Source organism: Apus apus, chromosome Z (genome assembly GCF_020740795.1).
Source record: "Apus apus isolate bApuApu2 chromosome Z, bApuApu2.pri.cur, whole genome shotgun sequence".
Classification (NCBI taxonomy): domain Eukaryota; kingdom Metazoa; phylum Chordata; class Aves; order Apodiformes; family Apodidae; genus Apus; species Apus apus.
Genome location: NC_067312.1, coordinates 76991648 through 77015927, shown reverse-complemented (window position 1 = coordinate 77015927; position 24280 = coordinate 76991648). Strand labels below are relative to the sequence as shown.

The window sequence follows — 24280 nt, the reverse complement described above, 5'->3', positions numbered from 1 at the left end:
TGTAATTTTGGTCAGTGCTGAGATGATCTCTCTTTCATGTCAGCTCCTCCTGTGCAGCATGTGGGAGCCTTTGGGTGCTGCTGGCTCCTCCTCTTAGGAGACTGTGGGGGGAGAAAAAGGGGATTTCATCAAACGGATAAAATCTGAATAATCACGTGCCTGCACTACACTCACAGAGCAGTGTACCAAGATGAGGACCAGCCTGTGCTAAAAAGGCTGCAGGCTGCTGTTCTGGTGAGTGGATTAAACTGATGGGATGATAAAGCAGAGCAGCTCCCTACAGAAACACTCAGTTATCCCTGATTCACCCCAAGAAATCTGCTTCAACTATTTGGATGCCCAGCATATTCCTTTCTATATGAAAAGGAAGAAAAACAACAGCCAAGAAACAAACCAGTAGCTAGGGATGGTGCTGCAGCAGGTGAAGCTGCCAAAGGCTCCGTGAGGGACCAGGACCCCTCATCACAAGCTGCTGTGTGTGGACAGCTCAGGGCAGGGAGGACCCTGCTGTTCCCACTTAAGATGGCTATTTTTTTTGGCTATTTTTTTCAAGGCTGGGACAATTCTTTCCCCAGTTCCTCCATCTCCTCATCCTTCACCTGAGGCCCCAGGGCAGGGGCAGCCAGAGCCTGGAGTCCTTCAGGGCAGGAACAGCAGCTCAATGAACGCAGCTCACCTGGTCCAGAGAGACCTGGGCAGGCTGGAGAGGTGGGCTTGTGCAAACTGCATGGAGCTCAACAAGTGCAAGGTCCTGCAGCTGGGCTGGGCCAGTCCCAGTCCAAGCCAGGCTGGGGGAGAATGTCTGGAGAGCAGCCCTGAGGAGAAGAGCTGGGGGTGTTGGTGAGGAGCAGCTCCCCAGGGCCCGGCCATGTGCTCAGAGCCCAGAACCCACCCGTGTCCTGGGCTGCATCCCCAGCAGCGTGACCAGCAGGGCCAGGGAGGGGATTGTCCCCTCTGCTCTGCTCTGCTGAGACCCCCTGCAGGGCTGGGGCCAGGCTGGGGTCCCCAGCACAGGAAGGACGTGGAGCTGTTGGAGAGAGGCCAGAGGAGGCCCCGGAGATGCTGGGAGGGCTGGAGCAGCTCTGCTCTGGAGCCAGGCTGGGAGAGTTGGGGTGTTCAGCCTGGAGAGGAGAAGGCTCCAGGGAGAGCTGAGAGCACCTTCCAGTGCCTGGAGGGGCTCCAGGAAAGCTGGGGAGGGGCTTGGGACAAGGGCAGGGAGGGATGGGAGCAGGGGGAAGGGTTTCCAGCTGGCAGAGGGAGCTGGAGCTGAGATGTGAGGGAGAAATTCTGGGCTGTGAGGGTGGGGAGAGCCTGGCCCAGGTTGCCCAGGGAAGCTGTGGCTGCCCCATCCCTGGCAGTGTTGAAGGGCAGGTTGGATGGGGCTTGGAGCAGCCTGGGCTGCTGGGAGGTGTCCCTGCCCGTGCAGGGGGGATGGGAACGATGACCTTTCAGCCCCCTGCCAGCCCCGGCCGTTCCGTGATTGACTATCGCTAATTAACCTCCCGCTCCCCCCTCCCCCCGCCCTTCCCTGCCGGCCCCGCCCCAAGCCCCGCCCCCCGAGCCCCAGGCCCCGCCCCCAGGCGCCCAGGCCCCGCCCCCGGACGGGCGGGATGGCGGCGCGCGGCGGGCGGGCCCGCGCAAGATGGCGGCGCTGCGTGAGGGGCGGCGGGGCGGGCTGCGGGGCGGGAGCAGCGGCGGCAGGAGCAGGAGCAGCAGCAGCAGCAGCAGCCTCCTGCAGGTCCGGCTCAGCCGCTCCGCCCTGCGCGCCCTCGACACCTACCGCGCCTGCCAGGTGAGCCCTGCGGCGGGGCCGGTCCCGCTCCCCGAGGCGGCCGCGGGGGGTGGTCGCGGCTCTGCCCGCCGCGCGGCGGGAGCAGCTTCTCGTCCTGCCCCCGGGGGGTGTGTGTGTGTGGGGGGGGGGGGGGGGTTCCCGGTGTTTGTTTGGCGGGGGGAGGGAGGCCGGGCAGGCAGGCTGCGGGCCCGCGGGGCGGGAGCGGCGGGGCCGCCTCGGGTCGGTGGGTTGGGGACCCCCCCGGGGGCTGTGAGCAGAGAGAGACCCCTCCCCAAGGGGCTGTGAGCGGAGAGAGACCCCTCCCCAAGGGGCTGTGAGCAGAGAGAGACCCCTCCCCAAGGGGCTGTGAGCAGAGACCCCCGGGGGTTGTGAGCAGAGACCCCCCCCCCCCCGGGGGCTGTGAGCGGAGACCTCTCCCCAAGGGCTGTGAGCAGAGACCCCCCCCCGGGGGTTGTGAGCAGAGACCCCTCCCCAAGGGTTGTGAGCAGAGACCCCCGGGGGTTGTGAGCGGAGACCCCTCCCCAAGGGTTGTGAGCAGAGACACCCCCCCCCCCCCCGGGGGTTGTGAGCAGAGACCCCCCCCCCGGGGGTTGTGAGCAGAGACCCCCCCCGGGGGTTGTGAGCAGAGACCCCCCCCGGGGGTTGTGAGCGGAGACCCCCCCCGGGGGTTGTGAGCAGAGACCCCCCCCGGGGGTTTTTTGGCCTAGACCCCCCGGGGGTTGTTGCCCTTTCTGGGGGGCAGTGCCCCGGTGGTTTGGGTGTAGTTTGAAGTTGGACAGTTCTGCGCGTTGGAACACATGACAAGTTGGAAATTGTGCTGACTGTAATAAAACTGCCTCCTTTACTGCAGGTAAATACATCTTGGGAGAGGTTTAATTATTTCTGATTTATGAAGCAGCCTGGGTAAATTATTTACCTGTGGGGTTTTTTCCTAAGCTAGGATCAATTTCCAGGGTAATGTAATTTTGCGTGAAAAATGAGCTGCACATGCCTAATCACCAGGATATTGCAGGCTGCATGAAGAGCTGTTTGTGATCATTCTGATCAGGGAAATGACTGCATTTCTTTTCCCTGTCTCATTCTTTCTACCTCTCTCTAGCTGTCAATGGGAGTGCAGCTCTTCTTGCAGGTCTGGGTCCTGCTGGAGCGTGGCTGTTTGAGCAGGGGTTTGGATGTGCCACCTGAGCAGTGGAAGGGTAGGGGAACACGGGAAGTTCAAGCTCCATTGCTCCAGCCTCTGGGATTTCTGGGTTTAAAAAGGCACATCTTTTAAACTACCCCACCTAATCACGCTCCCACCTCATCCAACTCTTGCAACTGGCAGAAAAACCTGTGGTGCTGCTCAGGAAACGATCCTCGGCGTTACCCTGTTGAAGATGCTTTTTTGTTTTCATGATATTTGGTAAGAATAGCAGCAGCAGGGGGAGGAACGACACAGGGAGAAGAAACTATCCGTTTCTGTTTGCTCCATTTTAAATAGGTCCAGCTGCAATTTTGCTGTCTTTCCCCTCTGTTGGGTGCTAGGGGAGGACAGGATGGATGGTCTGCAGGTTGTGGCACCTTCCTTCTCTTCCCATAGCCTCAATGCTCAGCTGCTTTGCTGACCCGTTCAGTTCTGACTGTGCAGCTGAAATATCTGCAGTAAAGGTGTAAAATCAGCATTGCCAGGACTTGGGGAGGGCAGTAAAGGGGATGCAGGGAACCTGTAGCTCTGTGCTGAAGATCTTACCTGTGTGACACAAGTAATACCACAGGAAGCCTGTAGAGGTGAGAAATCAGGATAACCCTCTGCTGACTTACTTCTCCCATCACCTGTAGAACCTAGACAGCAGGTAATCAGGCTCTGTATACTTAATTGATTAATGTCCACAATTAAACAGTCTGCATAAAGAATGAAGCACTTGCTCCTGGTTGTTACCTCTGCTAAGAATTTTCCTAGCTGGCATGACAGCTAAAGAAAACTTGAAAGACTCTTGAATTCTTACATTAAAAGCATCTAACTTCACCTCCACCTTCAGAGATGCAGAACAGAGGTGGTTTATCTTCAGCTGCCCTGATTTCTGCAGCTCAGTGTGTGCCAGGACGAGTCCTGATTCCCTTCTCATCTGCTCCAGTGTGGCCTGGGGCTGGCTGGGTTTGGGTGGTGGAGGACATTCTTCTTGCCTAGGTTTTCTTAGACAGTATTGAGCAGCATGCTCAAAGGTCCTCAAGCATCATCTGTGGCAGCATTAATTTAAAGCATGGCTAGTTTTTTTGAAAATCAAGTCCTGTGTGGCAGGGAGTGTTGCTCAGGCTTTGGCTCCGTCAAGTGCTGGGTGTTGCTTTTGGGGGCCAGAGCTGCAGCTGCTCTTTGTAGAGACAGTGGTGAGAAGAGCGGGGTGACTTTCTCTGGTGCAGTATCCGTGTCCCATGAGTGGGCAGGGGGTCCAGGGCCCTGCTCCAAAGGCAAAGCTGAGCTGTCCCTGCCAGCCTTGGGCAGAGCCTTGCTGGCTGGCGGGACCACACTCCAGGATCTTGCTGCTGCTGGACGTGGCTTTGCTGACCCTGGTGACATTCCTCGAATCCCTTGTGTTGTCCTCTGGGACTGTTTTGAACCGACTTCCTCATTTGGGGGGGTTCTCCTGTTTTACCACCCGGGTGCAGTGCTGGATGGAGAAGCCTGAGAGCTCAGGCAGTGGGAGGGCTCAGAGGGCATGTGGCCGGGATAAGCCCTGGGAGCAGAACCTCCCTTTTCCAGTGGCAGCTGATTAGATTAGCTCAGGTTGTGGTGTGCAACCCCACCCTCCGTGCAGAAACTTAGCCCAGCAAATAACAAAAACCACTTTTTGGAGGCCTACCTGTAGCATTGGCTTACTGTGTGGTCCTCAAAAGTGTATGAAGAGAACAGGCTCACAAGAGGTGGAGTAGTTTTACCTTGGTGCATGCAGACCCTCTCAGCTGGCTTGGCTACAACATATCATAGAATCATGAAGGTTGGAAGGGACCCTAAAGATCACCCAGTTCCAACCCCCTGCCATGAGCAGGGAACCACCAGACCAGGCTGCACAAAACCTCCTCCAACCTGGCCTTAAAAACCTCCAGGGATGGGGCATCAACAACCTCCCTGGGCAGCCCATCCCAGCTCCTCACCACCCTGAGAGTGAAGGATTTCTGCCTCATATCTCACCTCAATCTCCCCTCTCTCCATTTAAAACCATTCCCCCTTGTCCTATCACTATCTTCTCTAATAAAATACAATATATTAAATATAATATATAATTTCACACTCTGGTGGTGGCCTGACCTGATCTGCTGACTGCCCTGAAGCAGGTCAGAGGATACTGCACAGAGTGGTGCCTGCAGAGCAGTGGGGACAGCAACTGCCTCCGACTGATATGTCTTTTTGAAGAATTAATGTCAGTCTACAGTTGTGTTTCAGCTGTGCTTCTCCAGGTAAAAGCAGCTGGAGGTGTATATTTTATTCTGCATGCTGTTCAAGCAAAAGCTTTGGCATGTGAAATCTGAGCTTTTCAAACCAAAGGATAATTGTGACCCTTAGGAATCTGTTTTGCATTTAAAGTTTTTGCTCTTCAAACAGTCATTGGGGTGTTCCAGCTGCAGAGCTGCTGAGTCAGTAAGCTTCTAAAATGCAGTCTTTGCCTGATGTTCTCCCACTCCAAGCAACTGAGATGGAGTCACAGGGCTCTGCCATGTTTCCTTTAGGAGGGTTGGATTTTCCCATGGCTTCCATCTGCCTCAGGTAGCCAGGGTTTGATCTGGGGGTTAGCAAACTCATTTGTTTTAAAGGTCTGTCCTTTTAGGGAGCTCTGGTGGTGTCCTGCTGGGAATGAGGATGTGCTTCTGTTCACAGATGGGACAGATGTCTTAGGTTTTGATTTCATTCCTTTTGAGGTCAGCTCCCACATAGACACCTTGTTAGCCTTTTCAGAAAGGCAGCTTGTATGGCCCCACAGCTGTGCTTCAGTTTAGGTGTGTAAAGGTGGGGAGATGCTACCTCAGATGAGCAGGTGAGTCTTGGCTGGAGAGGGAACTAAAGGTCGATGGCACAAAGAAGACAGGGAAGATAAGCCCTAGGAAGAGAGAAATGCAAACTGGAGTTGACTGGGAGTGATGGAGAAGACTGGGAGCCAGAATTATTTGAAGCTGTGAGTGAGCAGCCAAGGGCTGAGCTCAGCTGGGTATTGTCCACTCTGCCTCCCAGGGAAGGTGATGGGCTGAGGTGAGCAGGGAGCAGAAGCATGTCTGGGAGAGTTTGAAGGGAAGAGTCTAAACAGCATCCAAGGAACAGGAGAATCTGGTCCTTGCAGGGAACTTCCAGAGCCTGCAGTAGAGCTGGGAGAGGCCAAATTGCTCCATTCTGCTGTTGGCACATAAATGAAAATCTGCCACTAGCATGTTTGCCACCAACATCCAGCCTGCAGGAGAGGGGTGTGCTCTCTGGGCCTAAGCAGGAATGTGCCTGTGACACCTCCTAGTCTAAACATGCTGAGGGAGACTTGATGGCAAGTTGTGGTGTGTCTATTTTCATTTGATTTCTTGAAATCAAGTTTGCATGTATCCTTTATGTAGAGGGTAGCGGAGTTAATTGATCCAACCAAGACAAGTATTAATTATACATGCATTTTAATAAATGACTGGTTGATTGGAAGCTTTTTTAAACCTATTTCCTGATGGCAGGAAGGCCTAGGTGATGTCACTTTGCATGTTTTTTGTGTTGTTGCTGACTTTTGAGTCTGATTTCAAACAAATCTGTTATTGGGGGGGGAAGTCACAATCCCTACAATTTCTTTGGGGTAGCTGGGTGGCAGCTGTAGTTTTCCCAGAGGTACTGATGCCTTGCTGTCCTCCAGAATTCCTGCCTTGTCTCACACAGGGGACTTGCCCTGCATAAATCAGAGGTCTGGTATGAAGTGACTAAGATGCATATCCTGCTTCAGATGTCGGGAGGTTGTGGCTGATGAGACATGGGACTGCAGGAAAAGCCTGGGGCAGTGTCCTTGCAAACATGGTGGCTTGGCCATTGTCCCTTGCCTGCTCCTTGCTCAGGGGATCACTGGAGACACAACTGAACGGGACATCCAGAGTGAAATGTTGAGATGGCTTGATTTGGGGTTTCCTGACTGCTGAAAGCAGAAAGTCCTATTCTACTTCTTTCCATTGGAGAAAGCAACCATTTAACTTATTTTTCGGGAGTGCCATCTTCTAGGTGGGCGAGTTGAATGAGGTTATGGAAGAAACCCACGAGTGCTGGAGGGAGCAGGTAGAGAAAGGAGCTGGACCTTCCTCATTCAGGCACCATGAGCTGTTGAGCAGTTGCTGCCCATGCAGCAGAAATACAACTTTGTTTTCCAGTAGACCTAAGATTGGTTTGTCAGCTTCCCTAGGAGGAGCATCCCACCTTCTGAGCCAGCACCTCTGCTGCTTCCCTACTCCCAAGGCTGTTCCTGTCTAGCCCCAGGGCTGCAACATCATTGCTGTGGCTGCAGGAGATGGGGTGAGCTGATGAGATGCACCAGGGGACCCCGTTCCCTTCCACATGTGCATGTTGCTCCTGCTCAACCCTGGTTCTGGTGCCAGTGCTGGTTGTCTGGTTTTGGGTCTGAGTGGTCAAGCATTCCCTTTGGCAGCATCCCTCATGGAGACAGCACTGCTGTGCACTGGTCATGGGTACAGGGGAGGGAACCAGGAGCTACAGCTGAGAATATAAAGTGCCGTCGAGTCTCAGTGAAGATGAGAACTTGGATTTTTCACACCTGATGTTCAGAACTACCAGGTCATCATCTCTTTCTGGTACTGCTTCTGAAATGGTAGTAGTGCCCGTGGATGGTGAACAGGAGGGTTAAGTGCACTGGTATTTGAGGTATGGAATCAGAGAATGCCAGGTTGGAAGAGGCCTCAAGGGTCACAGGATGGATAGAAATGTTTTAGAAGAGCCACTGGTTCAAAGCAAAGTGAAGAACTTGTTTGTATATGCAGAAGGTATCAGTCTTACTATATTTTACAATATTTGAAGCCTGACTGGGACAGGTTGCCCAGAGAAGCTGTGGCTGCCCCATCCAGGACAGGTTGCCCAGAGGAGCTGTGGCTGCCCCATCCCTGGCAGTGTTGAAGGGCAGGTTGGATGGGGCTTGGAGCAGCCTGGGCTGCTGGGAGGTGTCCCTGCCCATGGCAGGGAGGTTGGAGCTAGGTGGTCTTTAAAGTCCCTTCCAACCCACACTAGTCTGGGATTCTGGGATTGTCTGGTCCCTCCTTTCTAGGTAGGAACACAGTTTAGATGAGGTGGCCCAGCCCCTTGTCAAGCTGAGTCTCAAATGTGTCCAGTGTTGGTGAATCCACCACTTTCCTGGGGAGATAATTTCAATGTCCACCTATTCTCATAGTGGAAGATTTCCCTTACGTGTCCAATCAGCATCTTCCCAGGGGTAACTTGCACCCATCACCCCTCATCTTCTCCATGTGACTCCTTGTAAAAAGGCAGTCTATATCTTCTTGGTCACCACCCTTCAAGTCCTGGACAATGTTGAGGAGCTCTCCCCTAATCCTTCCTGAGGAAACCTAGCTCTCTCAGCCCTTCCTTGTACTCCTGGTCTTAATGAAGAGCTCTGTGTCTCTAGGGTTTGTGTAGTAACCAAGTTGTGGAACCATGTGCTAAAGGCTTTTACAGTGCTTTGTTTTCCTGCTCACTGAGCAAGACTGTTCAGATTATGTGAAGACATATTTTTAAAAAAACAACCAACTACAACTACCCACTGTAACTGCAAAACTTACCAGAATGGCTGCATGGAAGGCACCAAATTCCTGGTGTATCTCCATATCCGTGCATAAAAATGGCTCTTCTGCCCCACAATGTGGTTGTTTCCATATATTGCACATGGAGATGTCAGAGCTGGTGACCAGAACTTGGGTTCCTCAGTCCCTGCAGCCCCTGGGAAGTGGGATGTGACTGACACCCTGGCTGGAGTGTGTATGTGAGGAGGGGTCCCCCGTGGCACTGGTATGTGTCTGCAGTATTTGATGGATCTGTGCAGGTAGTCTTTCCTTCAAATGGTTTTTCTTCTCCTTGAGAGAAGGAAAGACAATATAATATATTAATGTAACTTTGTGTAGTATTAATATAGTATAAACTAAACATTAGAGCTTTTCTCACTTTATTATAGCAATATTATATTAATATACAGTATGTATAGAGAGAATATAGTTATGTATGTATTATATATATAGTGTATATATAGAGAAGAATTCTATCTGGATATAGAGAGTCACAGAATGGTTAAGGTTGGAAGTGACCTATGAGCAGGGACACCTCCCAGCAGCCCAGGCTGCTCCAAGCCCCATCCAACCTGCCCTTCAACACTGCCAGGGATGGGGCAGCCACAGCTTCCCTGGGCAACCTGGGCCAGGCTCTCCCCACCCTCACAGCCCAGAATTTCTCCCTCACATCTCAGCTCCAGCTCCCTCTGCCAGCTGGAAACCCTTCCCCCTGCTCCCATCCCTCCCTGCCCTTGTCCCAAGCCCCTCCCCAGCTTTCCTGGAGCCCCTTCAGGCACTGGAAGGTGCTCTCAGGTCTCCCTGGAGCCTTCTCCTCTCCAGGCTGAACACCCCAACTCTCCCAGCCTGTCTGTAGAGTGGAGGTCATATCATAAAATAGAATTCCTCAACATAAGTTATGCTGATACATGGTCATGCTGTGGATTGGCAATAACCTTTCTGTGCTGAGTGCACAGCTCTAAGCCCCAAGGCAGTGAGGAGAAGCTGCTGGGAGGAGGAGAGCTGGGAAATCCTTTGGGTGGCATTACCAGAGAGCCACCACTATCTGGTTCTGTCCTCCTGCATAATATGTAGCTCTTTAAAACATATAAAAGCATATGAAAAAATTTATTATACATCACAATCCAATGTGCTGATAGGAAGGCATCATCTGCTCACCCTGAGTCAACGTGCCTGAAAAACAGTAGATAATTAGCTTCATATACAAGGGTGGTGCCTTATATATATCTGAGTTATTTCAGTATAGTGTGTGTGTGAGCAGATCTGGAGTCTTGTGAGCAGGTTCAGTCCCTGCCCAAAGACTAATAAAAGGAAATTACTGCACCTGGAGAAGAAGGCCAGGTAACTCTTGAGTTTCTGTCCCCCAAATTAGAGATTGAAAACCTGACTGTCACAGGTTCTGCAGCTAGTTTTGGTTTTTTTAACCCATCCTGTGAAGGAAAACTTACTCTGTATCTTAAATTAAATCTTTAGATGCAAATAAAGAGCAATTGCCTAAGTGAAGTGTGGCTGGAACTGTTTGTAGCTTAGTTTTCAGCTGAGCTGACACCTGATTATTCCTGCCCCTTAGCAAAGTGATGCACACGTTGCTTCAGCTGGTTCAGGTTCTGGGTTGTTCCCTTCCTTGGATTAATGAGGTGGGACTCAGGAGTTTGTGCTCCAGGTGTGGGGTCCTAGGGTTCTCCGTTTTGCACTGTTAAAGAAGTTTTGGGCTGAACTGGCCCAGCTGGTGGGAGTGTCAGCTCAGGTGTTGGGGGGGAGGAGGTGCTGGTCAGATTGGCACCAGAGGAGCAAGGTGCAGGGATGGGTCTGGCTTAGTGGTGGCTCTGCAGGGTGGAAGTGAGCCCACCTCTGACCAGGTGTCTATCCTGGAGCCAGTTTCACTTCAAATGTTCACCAATGGCCTGGAGAAGGCATTAAGATGCCAGAGCTTAGAGGCAGTGCTCTGGTTTTTCAGGTGTTCAGGAGGTTAGGGCGTGGGGAGCACAAGCAGTGTTTGCCCCTATCCTGCCTGTGGCAAGGATTGGTGAGGGGATGAACAGGAGGAGCCTACAGATCAAAGCATGGCTATGTGGTTGGTGTCCTTGGCAGGACTTTGGGTTCTGTGACCACAGGCTGCTTTACAAGACCCCGGGGCTGCTGGCAAAAGATGAGGTACACCTCTCCCAACAGGGGAAAAGGATCCTGGGTCAGGAGCTTGGAGCACTCATAGAAAGGTCTTTAAACCAGACTTGAAGGGGGGTAGGGCTAAAACTGGGCTTGCTGGAGAGGAGCCTGGGAGCTGCTCACCAGTACCAGCAGGAGGGATCCCAAATGGTTGTGATCACACCCCCATCACCACTGCTACCCCATGGGGAATAAACCAGGCCAGCCAGAGTGGCGTAAAACGTGTCTCAGCTGTCTCCCAAAATGAGACCCAAAAGGTCAGCCTCCTGAAGTGTCTGTGTACAAACACACGCAGTCTGGGGAACGAACAGGAGGAACTGGAGCTCTGTGCTCTGTCAGATAGTTATGATATCCCAGGAGGAACTGAAACATGGTGGGATGATTCATAGGACTGGAGGATCATGATAGATGTTCCAGGCTGTGTGTAAAGACAGGCAGGGGAGAGGAGTCACACTCTGTGTTAAGGAAAATCTTGGATGTATACAAGTCTGTGATGGTAATTGTGGTAACCCTATTGAAGGCCTCTGGGTCGAAATCAGAGGTGTCATTTCCAAGGGAGACCTCACAGTAGACATCTGTTACCAACCCCTAAACCAAGACAGCATGACCAATGAAGCAACACTTGGGTCACTCAAGCAAGCTTTGGGTCAACAAAACCTGTTCCTGATGGGAGCCTTTTAACTACCCAGACATCTGCCAGAGGAGCAGTGCTGCAGCTCACCTGGCATCCATCAGGTTCCTGGAATGTGGAGCAGACTGCTTCCCCACACCAGTGTTGGATGTGCCAGCCAGGAATGGGGCACAGCTGGACTTACTACTCACTGACCAAGAGAACCTGCTCTGTGATACCTCGGCTGGGGACAGACTTTGCTGCAGTGACCACAGGATGGTGGAGTTTGGGTCACTGCTGGGCACCATGAAGGTTAATTCCAGGACAGAGGGTTTAGATTTTAGAAGAGCAAACTTCAGCTCACTCAAGGCTGAGTTGGAAGGGATCCTGTGGGAAGCTTCCATGGAGGATGAAGGAGCTAGTGAGTGCTGGGAGTTTTTCAAGAACTGTCTTCTAGAAAAGCAAACCAGTTTGTCTCCTCTAAAGGCAAGGGAAGTAGGTGGAGCAGGAGACTCCCTTGGCTTAACTGTGAGCTTCTGGGTACGAGAGGTGGAAAAGTGGAACATTACCTGTTGGACCTGCCAGGGCATACAGAGATGCAGTTGGGAAAGCAGAAGCTCAGCTTGAGCTGAAATTGGCCAGAGATGTCAAAACCTTCAAGAAAGGGTTCTTCAGATATGTTAACAACAAGGAGAAGCAGAGATCAAGAAGTCCTCATCCCTCTCTACTTGGTGCTGGTCAGACCACACCTGGAATATTGCCTTCAGTTCTGGTCCCCAAAATGTATGGGACAGACTGGAGAGGGTCCAGAGAAGGCCCACAAGGATGATCAGAGGACTGGAGGACTTTTCATGTGAGGAGAGACTGAGAAAACTGGGTTTGTTCAGCCTAGAGAAGAGAAGGCTTCAGGGGAGACCTTATTACCATGTTCCTGTACTTAAAGGGTGGTGGCTGCAAAGAAGATGGAGACTCCCTGCTGACAAGGAGAGACACGGAAAAGACACGGGGTGATGGGCACAAGTTGCTCCTGGGGAGATTTCCATTGGACACAAGAGGTGAATTTTTCCCCATGAGGACAGTTAAACACTGGAACAGTCTCCCAAGGGAAGTGGTGGATTCCCCCACATTGGACAGTTTGAAGTCTCAGCTTGACAGGGAGCTGAGCCACCTCAAGTAAACTAGAGTAGTACCTAGAGAGGTTAGACCAGAAGGTCCTTGAGGTCCCTTCTAACCTGGCGTTCTCTGATTGACCCTGAGCTAAGGAGCTCCAGAAAGACCTTGCTGACCTGGTTTGGTGGCAAAAAACACGGCATGTGGTTTTCAACACAGGTAAAATGACATGTAGGGGGGAAAAAAAAAAAAAAGGTCTGTGTGCCATAGAACTTGAAATGGGCAGTTGCAACTGAAGACTGAGAGATCTTGGAGTTGCTGTTTCCAGTCCTGAGAAAGCATTTGTTTGGTATGCATCAGCCAGAACATCTAGCAAAGAGCTGGGCACCCGCTGGTAGGGTGGCGAAGGTCCTGGTGGTGCTGTGTAAAGCTCTTGGGCACCTTCATTTCATGTCCCCTGTGCAATCCTGGTGTGTGAGGGATGCAAGGGAGGAGAGGTGTCCTCTGCTCACTGTCTCCAGCTGCAGCAGCTGCCTTGCAAGGAGAGAGGGTGAAGGACGTGGGGCTGCAGCTTGGGGAGTTGTCAGTGATGAGGTAAGAGCTGATACTGCCTCTACCAAGATACCAGAGCACGAGGGCAGCTGGTGGGACCATCGAAGAAAAGCAGGTGGGGCAGGTGCTGGATTTCTGCAGGCTGCTGTTGTAGGAGGCTGGTGGCAGGCAGCACCAGCAGGTTCAGAGAGGGGCTGGACTAATTAAAAGACAGGTGCACCCTCTGACAATCCTAATGAGACTGGGTGGTGGGGAAGGATGAGGGGCATGAGCATGAGAAGTGGTGAGACTGTGGTATCCTGCAGAGAGCTGCTTTCCAAAACTTCACCTTCCGTGCTGTGAGAAGAGAAACACAGGAAAACTGAGTTATCCTGAGGGAGCAGAGGGAAGGGGGGCTTGGAGAAGTGCTCCCTGCATCCCTGCTGAAGCCTGAGGTCTTTGTGGTGGCTGTTCTGTCCAGAGCAGTCAGTTTGTTGGACACTGAGGGGACAGAAGGTTTGGCTGAAGGGCCAGGGCCCCCTGCTTACCACTCCAGACCTTGTACTAGGAGGTAGGTGAGACTTTCTGCTTGGTACCCTGCTACATTCATGGTGTTTTGATGCCATTTCCTCACACTGAAGCAGGGGAGGTGGCTGGTTATGCCACCATGGTTTCTCAGGCTCAAAAACCAGCCTGTGCCAAGTCCTGTGAGAAGGTGGTGGCTGCTGCCTGGTCCCGGGCAATTGTGGCATTGCCCGTCGGGCTCGGTGTGTGCTGAGCTGCCTGCATGTGTGAATTTCTGTCAGAGCACTGCACCTCATTCTGGTAAACCTCCACAGGGGATAGGATTTGTAACTGTGTGCTGGGCTTGGTGTAAGTAACCCATTGCATTCTTTAACTGAGTTAACTGCTGGGTACACAGATGGGTATGTTAACACTCTTAAACTTGGTGCACTTTGAGAACTATGTCTGGCTTGAAGGCAGAAGAAGGCTCGTGGAGCAGGTGAACTTGGAGCTTTCAGGGCTTAAGGCTGCACATTTTGTTGGCTGATGCCTACCCTGAGGTGGGGCATGAGCCTGTGGTTGTGGAAAAACAAGCATGGCTATTTTTCTTTTAAAGACCCCACCGATGATTTGCGTGGCAGCCCCATCTCTCCAGTGGTGCTTCTGCTGAGCCCCCCGGCGGGGCTTGTGGTGCTGGGAGGTGCTCACAGGCACCTTCAGCACCCGAGAGGCTCAGCCTGCTCTCCTGCTCCAGCTCCAGGACCCACTGTCACCTTCCTGAGCAGGTCACCCAGCCCAGCGTGGGTTCTCCCCTGGGTGAGTGAGATGGGCTTCATTGCAAAAGGGTGAGGTCAGAGGAACCTGCAGCTGGAGGGAGGAGAGGACAAAGGTTGGGTTGAACTCTCCTCTCCAGTGATGCTGAGGCCTGAATGCTCCTGCCTAGCTCCTACATTTTAAGTCCATAAGCACTTGCTTTTGCTGGAAGAAAGCCTGTGTTCATCAGGATTTCATCCTTTGGTGCAACTCGTTCAGTGTAAGTGTTTGCAGTGGGTTGGCAAGCACCCTATAATGCCCTGTGGACAAAGCCTAGCAAAGGGAGCTGGACAGCATAGCTGCCCTCTTTTTGTGTCCAGCAGCATAATTTCAGGATTCAGTAAAGCTGAGCAAGGTCAGCATTGCTGCTAAAATGGGATATCCTTATCAGTGAGGTCCTGCTGGCACTGGTGGTGTTGCTGTTTGGGCTGTGTTGCGGAGCAGATCTGACCAGAAGGCAGCTTGTGACAGAGAAAAGTAGTTTCCAACTAGCAAGCTCCTTGATTTTCTTATTTTTTATTCTTTTTCCTCCCCCCTGTACATTTGCAAGTCTTCACGTGCAGTGCAGGACGCTTCCATCCTTGCAGCCAGGAACAGGCTGGGCTTGGTGCAGTTGAAATGATGGAGAAAAGGAGCAGGTGGCTTTTGTTCTTTTTGGCCATGTTGCCCCTTTCTCTTGGCAGATAGGCAGCTGAAGAGGAAAGGATTGTTTGAGCTCAGAAGCTCTTTGTATCCAGTTTGGTTGCTCTGAATCTTTTTTATGGTTTTCCTTAAGGCACGTGCTAGCTGAGGGAGTTACCTGAAGTTAAGCGTGTAAGAGCAGAAGAGGGATGTTGATCCCTGCCTTCCTGGGCATGGCCCGGGGCAGCAGGGAAGATTCTGTGCTGGGAGGTTCGGTTTGAAGCCCTGTGAGTGTTCCTGGCAAGAGCAGGTGCCTGCGTGGGGGTCTGGGTGTAGAGCAGGTCATCTGAGCATTGTCCTAATGAGGGAAGCCATCGTTAGCAGGACCTCTTAAATAGACAGGTGCCTGTGTTAATCATGGAATCACAGAATGCCAGGTTGGAAGGGGATCATCTCAAGAATGAGATGGATCTGTGATTCTGTGATTGATCTAAGCTGAGGAGCTCCAGAAGGACCTTGCTGACCTGGCTTGGTGGCAAAAAAATGTGGCATGTGGTTTGCAACACAGGTAAAATGACACGTAGAGGGGGAAAAAAAAAGCTCTGCATGACATAGAACTTGAAATGGGCAGTTGCAACTGCAGAATGAGAGATCTTGGAGGTGCTGTTTCCAGTCCTGAGAAAGCATTTGTTTGGTGTGCATCAGCCAGAACATCTAGCAAAGAGCTGGGCACCTGCTGGTAGGGCATTGAGGGTGGAAGTGAAGGTTCTTGTGGTGCTGTGTAAAGCTCTTGGTCACCCTCATTTCAATGATGATCTGGTCCAAGGATCATCTGCTCCACTCCTTCTAGGTAGGAACAGAGTTTAGATGAAGTGGCCCAGCCCTTTGTCAAGCTGAGTCTCAAGTGTGTCCAGTGTTGGTGAATCCACCACTTCCCTGGGGAGGTAATTCCAATGTCCAACTGTTCTCATAGTGGAAGATTTTCCTGGTGTGTCCAACCAGCCTCTCCCCAGGGGTAACTTGACCCATTGCTCCTCATCTTTTCTGTGTGGCCCCTTGCAAAAAGCAGCCTCCATCTTCTTGGTGGCCACCTCCAAATACTGGAATCAGTAATGGGAGCTGATGCCCAGAACTCGGGAACAGGTAATGATGGTGTCATTGAACAATGTTCAGGAGCAAAGCCAACCACAATCCATGAGTGGCTGGGACAGCAGGGCAGAGTTTGGGATGGGGAAAGCACATGGTTTTGGCCTCCCACATTTCAGTGGCACTTTGGAAAGAGGAGGAGCTGGTTTTCCTTTCACTGCCAGCAGATACCACTGTACAACTTCCAGTGTTCCCTTGGGCTCCTCAACCCCTGGGTGCTGCTGCAGCCCTTGGCCGTGGCTGCCACGTGGGGTCAGGCATGAGGAGCCCTCCAGTTTGGTGTGGGTGCATCCACCTTCTCATTCTGCAGCAAAGTAACTTCTGCTGGAGTGTGGAGGTTTGTCATTTTGCTTACCTTCTGCTTATTTCTCTTGTAGAATCGTGTTTCTTCTCAACCTTCAATTCAGTTCCAACGATCCAAAGGGGTGAGTATTTTGTTCCCTTGTTATAGTGGAAAATAAATGCAGTGTAGACTTAACCATTTCCACTTTTTTTTTTTTTTAATTAAAAAGAAGATCCCACAGACTTTCACAAGATCTGCTTAATGCAAGATATTTCATTGTATATTTACTTAAGAGTTGTAGCTGAAAGAGTAGGAGAATCATGCTGTAGGTGCACTTCTTTTTTAGTCACCTTTTAGCCTAGATCTGAAAGCACCAGGAATAAATTGTAAATCATGAACTGGGCAGTGCAAATTCAATGCTTTAAAAGGGACTTCAGGTGGTTGCTTTCAAGGTGTGAAGTGAAGCTGCTGTTTTGGGGAAAGGGGTTTTGTGTATCACAGACTGCTGATGGTTCTTGAAACTGTTCTGAAATTCCCAATAAAACAGAGCATTTCAAGTCTCTTGATGAATGAAAATGGGAGGAAACATTGGCTCCTAAAGCCAGGTCCTGTTAAGCAATCAGTCAGTGGTGCAAACTGGAGAACTGAAGCTGGAATTAAATACATTCTCTAAGGAGAATGATCTAAGATTTCGGGTTGAATGTATGATGGCTAAAGACTCACTGTAGGAGACTGAAGTACAGATTGTGCTTTTCATGCTGTTAGCCTGAATTCAGACCCATTAACTGATCCAGTTTTCCACGTGTCTGTGTGGTGCTTGTGTAGCAATAGGTGGGAAGGGATGAGAGGAGGATGGGTAAGGTCTTTATGCTGATGTGAGGAGCTGCTCCAGCCCGTGGTGTGGGACTGCAGTCCTGGCCCATCCATCAGCTTGGATAAGGGATACTCACACATGGGGAGAACCACATCTGTAGCCAAGCTCTCTGTGCAGGCAAAAGTCTCTTAACATTGCACTGTTAAGAAAATCCTTTCATGTAACACCTTATTTGCAACTCAAACTATGCTAGCAAAGTAGTTTATTTGCTAGAGCGAATAACCACTTCAGTTAAGACAGCTGGACAAAGCAGTTGTATTAGGAGAGAATGGCAGGGAGTGCAGATGGGTTTGAGTTTGTGCTGCAGTAAGAGAGGGAAGTGATACTTGCTAATTTGGCTGGTAAGTTACCCAGTAAAAGGGACCAGCCAGCCCTGCTAATGAGCTTCCTGACCTGGCTGTGATGACAGGAGTGTGAGGGATGGAGCAGGAGCCGAGCTCAAAATAAGCTCTCAGAGTATAAATAATTAACCCAGCTGTTGGCATGAAGTTCAGCAAGTAGTATGCTGTGAAAGAAAAATGACCAGCACGCTTCCTCTACCCTGCAGCCCCTCTTCCCCTGCAAAGGTTCACCTGCTGCTTTCTCCCAGGTTCTCTAGTAGCAGCTTTAAAGCAGCAGTAGGTGAGGTTTGAGGTGGTAGGAGGCTGGGGGAAACCTCAGCTGTGAAAAATCAGAGGGTTTTGTCAAGAACTGTCAAAATCTAGGGGTCACAAGACTGCTGAAGGGCCAGATGTTGGCTTACAGGGCTGTCACCCTTGTTGCTATTGAAATTTTCATCTACATATGTGCTTTTTGGTTATGAAACTCATCAGGAAGGTCTGCTCCCATGCTCTGTGAGATGGAAACATCTGCAGGCACTTTCCTGCCTGCTGCAGAAGCAGTAATCTCTTATGGTACTTTCCATACTTGTGTAACTGTCCATTAATTAAGGAAATGCAAAGAAAGGAGTTTATTGCAGGGGATTCCTTGATCCTGAATCTCTGCAACAGGGAGAGAAATCCTAAGAACCTTAAGGCAGATGAGAAGTTAAAGCAGGACATGTGCTAGTGCATGAACAGCAGGAGAGGAATGGTTAGCGTGTTAGTTACTTCTGTACATTGTGCAGCTGTGTTCTGAGCGTTCCCAGAGTGCACAAACAGCACGGTGGGGACTCTTGGAAAGGCCTGCCTTCATCTTCTGGACTGGTTTCCAGTCAGAAATCTCTGGAGTGAAAATTGCTCCAGGTGTTTCTCAGTGCCAAGGCTCCCTACAACAGCGAGATGTTTCCTTAAGCACTGCTGAAAGCAAACGGGTTTTGTTTGTCTCTTGAGAGCACTCCCTCTGCAATTCAGGCAGCTATCTAACTCCCAGCTGAGGATAAAATACTAGCATGACCAAAAGAAAGGCTTTTTTTTTTTTTCTTCTTTTGAAAAATATTCCAGGTCCATTTACATGCAGTCTAGTCCCAGTCCTCCACGGATTATGGGAGGGGCTGGAGTGGAAGAATAAAAAGAGCTTTCTGGCTTGGGTGGTCTAGAGTTATGTTAGATGGGGGAGCTGGGAATAGGAGCCTTATGCTAGAACAGGCAATGGAGGAACTCTTATTTCATGTTTAACAAGAAGCTGAGGTTGGTGTCAAAGGGGTTCTGCAGTCACTTTGCAAAAAAAAAAATCAACAAAATAAAACACAAGCTCAATTTTTTTCTGTTGTACAGTGGAGTTGTTCTGAAGGGATCTGGGAATTGTTGCAGGCACAGAGAAGGTCTCAGAAGGCAGAACAGCAAATCCAGTGGTGCAGTAAGGAGATTTGTGTTTGATGTAATGACAAGTCATCTGTGAGTGCTGCACAGCTGGCCTCTGATGCTCTTCAGTACAGGAACCACACTGGGAAGGATTTGCACAAAACACAGCTAGGAACGCTGTGATTTCCAAATGAGTGAGATGTCTGTGACTTTTTAAAACCAACTTTTGCATCAGAAAACAAAGTCAGGAGCTGAGAGGGAGAACTTTTCCTCCTGGAACGCCGTACTCCCAAACAATCTGGATGATAGTGGCTGCTGGTGGCTGAGATAGCTGAAGGACACCAAGACTGCAAGAAGTGGATCATTGCTGGGATACAGATTAAATTTCAAGAAACACTTTGTAATTAAAGGTTTTGGAGCACCCCTGAGCAGCCTGGGGAATGTCTCAGCTATGCTGTGACAGATAAAATAGCTGAGGAATGTGAATATTGGCAATTGATTTCAGGCAGAAGGGATAGTGGAAAGGGAAAACAAAAGGTCTGTTTATAGTCCAGTGTGCTTCTGCATGGATAAAGCTTCAAACAACCACCCTTTCCCTGCTGGGCCATCACTCCTGCATTTTTAATGTTCTCAAACTTGCAGATATCTTTCTTATTATCTCAGTTTAGTGCTTAGGGTCAACCAAAACCCAGCAAAGAGAGCTGCTCTCTGTCACCCCCCTTCAGCTCCCCGGGGAAGAGAAAAGGAGAAGAAGGAAGAGAGACTTCAAGCCTGGGAGGTAAAACTAGAAGGGGTTGACTGGAACAGGGAAGGGGCAGTAACATCTGGGATAAGGAGCAAAGGCACAGGTCTGGACAAAGCCCCATCTCCACGATGGCTGATGTCAGTGTCTGAGGGTCCCTGCAGCAGGGCTGACCCAGGGAGAGGGTCCAGGGCTCCTGCCAGCCCCCGATGGGCTTGGGTCCTGCAGAGCAGCTGTTGGGCTGGTGAGAAGGAGCAGGAGTCTGTCTCCAAGGTGTCTGAGCACAGGGATGCAGCAAGGAAGAAGGGCACAGGAAGAGGCAGAATTTCCCACCCTCCTGGCTTTTACAGGGCATGGCAGGAGATGGGAGGAAGCCCTGACCCCTCTGTGTCCTGCCCCGGATCCCTCGGGGTCCTCAACATGTCCTCTCATCAGAGGGATGCCATGAAACTCCCCTGTGCCCCCTCAAGGCAGAACCCTTACATAGAGATAAAATGTGTGATGTCCCTGATCTCCTGCTGCAATGGATGTGCCTCTGCAATCCCTCCTTCCTCCAGTGAGTTTCCAAATTGGTTGCCTGGCTGAGGGAGGTGAGCAGTGTGGAACCCTCAGCTCCCCTTTTCCAGTTTTAATCCATTCTCCCTGCTCCCATCCCTCCCTGCCCTTGTCCCCAGCCCCTCCCCAGCTTTCCTGGAGCCCCTCCAGGCACTGGAAGGTGCTCTCAGGTCTCCCTGGAGCCTTCTCTTCTCCAGGCTGAACACCCCAACTCTCCCAGCCTGGCTCCAGAGCAGAGCTGCTCCAGCCCATCAGCTCTATGGAAGGAGAGGGGGAGAAGATAGAAAACCAAAAAGTCTTCTGCCTTAAGGTTATCCATGTGTCTGCAGGTCAGCATAGTTAGTAAAATGTATGCATTTGGAATGGTTTATGTGTAATGAAAAATGTAAACCTGTTTTGCAAGGCAGCCATATGTAGTCACAGTATTTCTGTAGAAAGACATCTTAATTTGCTTTGTGAAAGGGACACTGGCAATTCACCTGCTGTAGATACAGTGGAGGAGGAGGAGGTTTAGTGGTTGCAGGAAAACAGCAGAAGGGCTATTAGAAGTAAAAACAAAACAAATCAGTGCTGAATTTTTTTCTCATGTTTGAGAGGAGTTTTTCGAAGTTTCAAATGGATCAGTTAGGTTTCTGGAGCACCTTAGTCTCCTTGGAGCTGCAGACAAAGGAAGGAACTTTTAAGCTCGGGAGCAGGATTGCCTGGGCAGGAGCCACTGTGGCAAAAATCCAAATGATGCTATGGCAAAAATGGCCCCTCTTGGGGTTTGTAGAAGTGGAAGTGATGTGAAGCACAGCAGGGTGTCCCTGCTGAGCAGGGGTGTGCCCTTCCCCAGCAGCCGGGGCTTGAGTAAAGCTTTGCTCTGGAGGAGCAGTGAGTCAATTTCAGCTCAGAAAATGAATTAATTGATAGTATTTCTCAAAATAAAATAAACTTGTAGAGCCTAACACCAAGGGTCCTGCAACTGTTAACTTTTGAAATCCTTTAATCCTGTTGTAGAGGCTTATGTCTTGAGCTGGACACTGGTGCAAATGCTGGCACAGGGTAGGAATCAGCTCAGGCTGAGATACCACATCTTATCCTTAGAAGTGGTGAGATGGTGATGTTGGAATGATTCTGAGAAGAGATAAGGGAGGGAGAGAGAGGACTGGAACACATCTGCTGAGTAGAGGCACCTAAAGTATGGTGCTCGTGTCAACCTGATGAGATGATACCTCCTTCAACAGGAGGAGATAGAAGTGGGTGGATGGATTCAGAAAGGTGACTTTGGCTTGGAGAGGAAATTAAGTCTGGCCTGAGCTGAGGGTGGTGTGACAGCACACAGTGTCAGCAGGAATGGTGGAAGAGAGAAGGACAGAAGTGACAAAAAGCTGTGGGCCAGGGAAATTGGAGTGAGTCCAAGCAGGAGTTTGAGGAGAAAATGGTGAAAACTGCTCCTGTGTTGGCGAGCTGATGAGGGTGATTTGTCAGGGCCAGAGAGCGTAGTAACAGAAGAAGGGATTAAAGTCAAGGGTCTGAGTTGTTCTAGTGGATGTTCTCTATTACTAAATCTGTTAGAGGGTCGGAAATTGCAAGCCAGTTTAAGGGCCTGAAATTTAAAGTGACATTTTGCAGTAGGCTGAAGAGGGTCAAGAGCACTTGACAGTCATCCTGCAGTGCTCCAGCCTGGCTGCTGGTGACAGTGGGACCAAGGCTCTGCAGGCATGGATTTTGCCAGGAGGACTCCCTTGACAGAGGGGTGAGGGCCAGGAGACAGGAACCCAGGGTGCCTTTTTGTGCCACAGAACTTTTTCCCCGGGTTGCACAGCTGCTTGATTCAAACTTGCTGGAGTTGATCTGAGCTTGTATTAAGTCTTGAGGTTGTTGGGTTTTTTTATCACTTCAACATTGAAGCTTATTTTCATTTGAGAAGATTCAGAAGTGCTCTCTGCATCCTTTTGTTTCCAAACAGCTAGCAGTAAGAAAATATTACCATGTTGTCCTAAAATCTCAAATTTCATATGCTTTAAAAATGTTAAGATTAGTCTCTACAGAAGGTCTATTATTCCACTTTTTGTCTTCTGTATCCTGTGCTAAAACCTTTTCATTTTAAATTGAGTTCAAGAGCACCCTGTACCATCTCAGTCCTTCCTTTCTGGGTTTTCCTTTAGCATATCCAAGCTGGCATCGTGGCAGGTTTCAGTGTGTATAAAGAGGTTACAGACACTTTGCTTTGCCCTCTGGTGCTGAAAAGCAGTAGTTCATGTTACAGCTACTCAGACTCTAGGGAAGAAGGACTCTTCTGCTAGTGCTGTCATTGTGCATTTTCTGCAGTGATGTTGTTCATCAAGATGGCCTAGAAGAAAACTTGTTTTTTTAATTATTTTTCTGTGGATTTTTGCAAAGCATCCATGTGGGACTGGCACGGCCTGGCTGGCCTGAGGGGAGCAGCAGGAATGTGGTTTTTTGGAGCTGTGCTTCTGGCTGGCCCTTAGTCTGACTTCACATCCCCCACACTGGTGGTCCTAAGAGTCTCTCCTAGTAGCTGTGTCCTAAGAAGGTGACATCAGTGATGGAGATTCAGGCACTTGGAAGCAGGAGGAGCCTTATCCCATCACCCAGTACATAACCTGGGTGAAAAACCTGCCACTGAGTGAAGAACTGGGGTTGGTTTAAATTTGTCTGTGAATTGTATGCAAGCATAAATGGGATTGTGTTTTCTTTGTGCAAGCCTAGAACAGAAGCAGAAAGAACAAATGCCTTGCAGCTGCCATCAAGTAAGAACGATCTGCTCAGCTACTTCTGTCTTTTCAGTGTGGATCTAGAAAATTGGCTTTCTGCATCTCCATTAGCCTGGAGACATGCCTTGGACATTCATGGTGAGACTTCCTGCATGCTGATGCCAAGTCTGTGGGCTAAATAAGCAGTCACTCTGTTTCCAGAACTGGGAAGTAACTCTTCTGCAGTGGCTTCTGACACTACCTTTTTCACCTGTCACCTTTGGCAAAGTCTATTCATCAGTGGATTCACTAAAAACAGGGTTTTAGCTTTTTTTTGTCCCCTTAAACAGGAAGGCAGGAGGGCAGTGGTACAGGTGGTAAAGCAGTGGGAGAAGGCAGCTGTGAAGTAAAGCAGAGAGGAGTGGTAGAAGGGAAGGATTTGAAACAAGCGGCTGTTCACTGCAGAGCAGAAAATGTGGCCAAACCTGGTGGGGAGATCTGAGTGTTCACCTGCCTGTGCCTTAGGTGCATCCAGGCTGGTTGTTTTCCCCTTCGGTGCCTGCGTTCTGCCTGTGGTGTTTCCTGCAGGAGGAGCTTGTGTGGGTGGTTCTGGTAGCATCACAGGGACACTGAGACTTTGAGGCATGAGTAGGTGTTATTTGCTGCTTTGTAAATCCTCGTCCACCACAGCTTATCTGTGACAAGGGATCTTATGAAACAGACCAAGCAATGTTCTTTGAGTGTTTATTGGTTGTGAGCTTAGCTAGAAGGTATCACCTAAGACAGGTATTAAGGTCCAAGCTGGGTGCCAGCTGGAACTGGGTCACCTGTCTGAGGCTCTGGAGCAGCAGGGAGGGCTGCAGGTGTTGGGTGGGATGTGTGGGGGAGCTGGCACAGGGCTCAGCACAGCTCCTGTGGATGCATCTTCTGGCGCTGGAGACAGGGTTTTGCACGATGGGCTTCTCTGTGAATGGGGCAAGAAGCTTGTGGAAGGGGGCACGTGTGTGGCAGAAAACTGATTCCCTGCCTTCCCATGCTCATGCACATTCTGGGAAGTGTGTGGGCTGTGGACTTGCCAGCCCAGAGCAGTTAGTTAACATGTGTGAAACTGGGCAATGTTAGGGGAAAGATGCTTGGTTTGTTTTATTAGGAGGGTGCCTAAACCAGGGGGGAGAGATTGTTGTGAACCATGTTCAAAACCACTTGTTTTTAAGATATCCTCTTCTGTTCTCATGACTAGTGTCATGCCCAGAGTCTGGTGACTCCTTGGCTGAGATGTGCAAACATGCACCTTCTCTTCAGGGCTTTCTCATCTCCTTTCATTGCCCTATTTGTTGGTTGCTGG

General features: G+C 50.3%; 1 protein-coding gene across 1 annotated transcript in view; it reads left to right on the top strand.

Annotated features, from left to right (window-relative positions):
• The first annotated feature begins 1642 nt into the window (after positions 1-1642).
• Positions 1643-24280, top strand: part of ELL2 (elongation factor for RNA polymerase II 2) — a 49482-nt gene continuing 26844 nt past the window's right edge. Inside the window, exons 1-3 of the mRNA XM_051643594.1 lie at positions 1643-1655; positions 1710-1792; positions 16439-16486. Coding sequence (XP_051499554.1) covers positions 1643-1655; positions 1710-1792; positions 16439-16486 — 144 coding nt within the window. The remainder of the gene's footprint in view (positions 1656-1709; positions 1793-16438; positions 16487-24280) is intronic.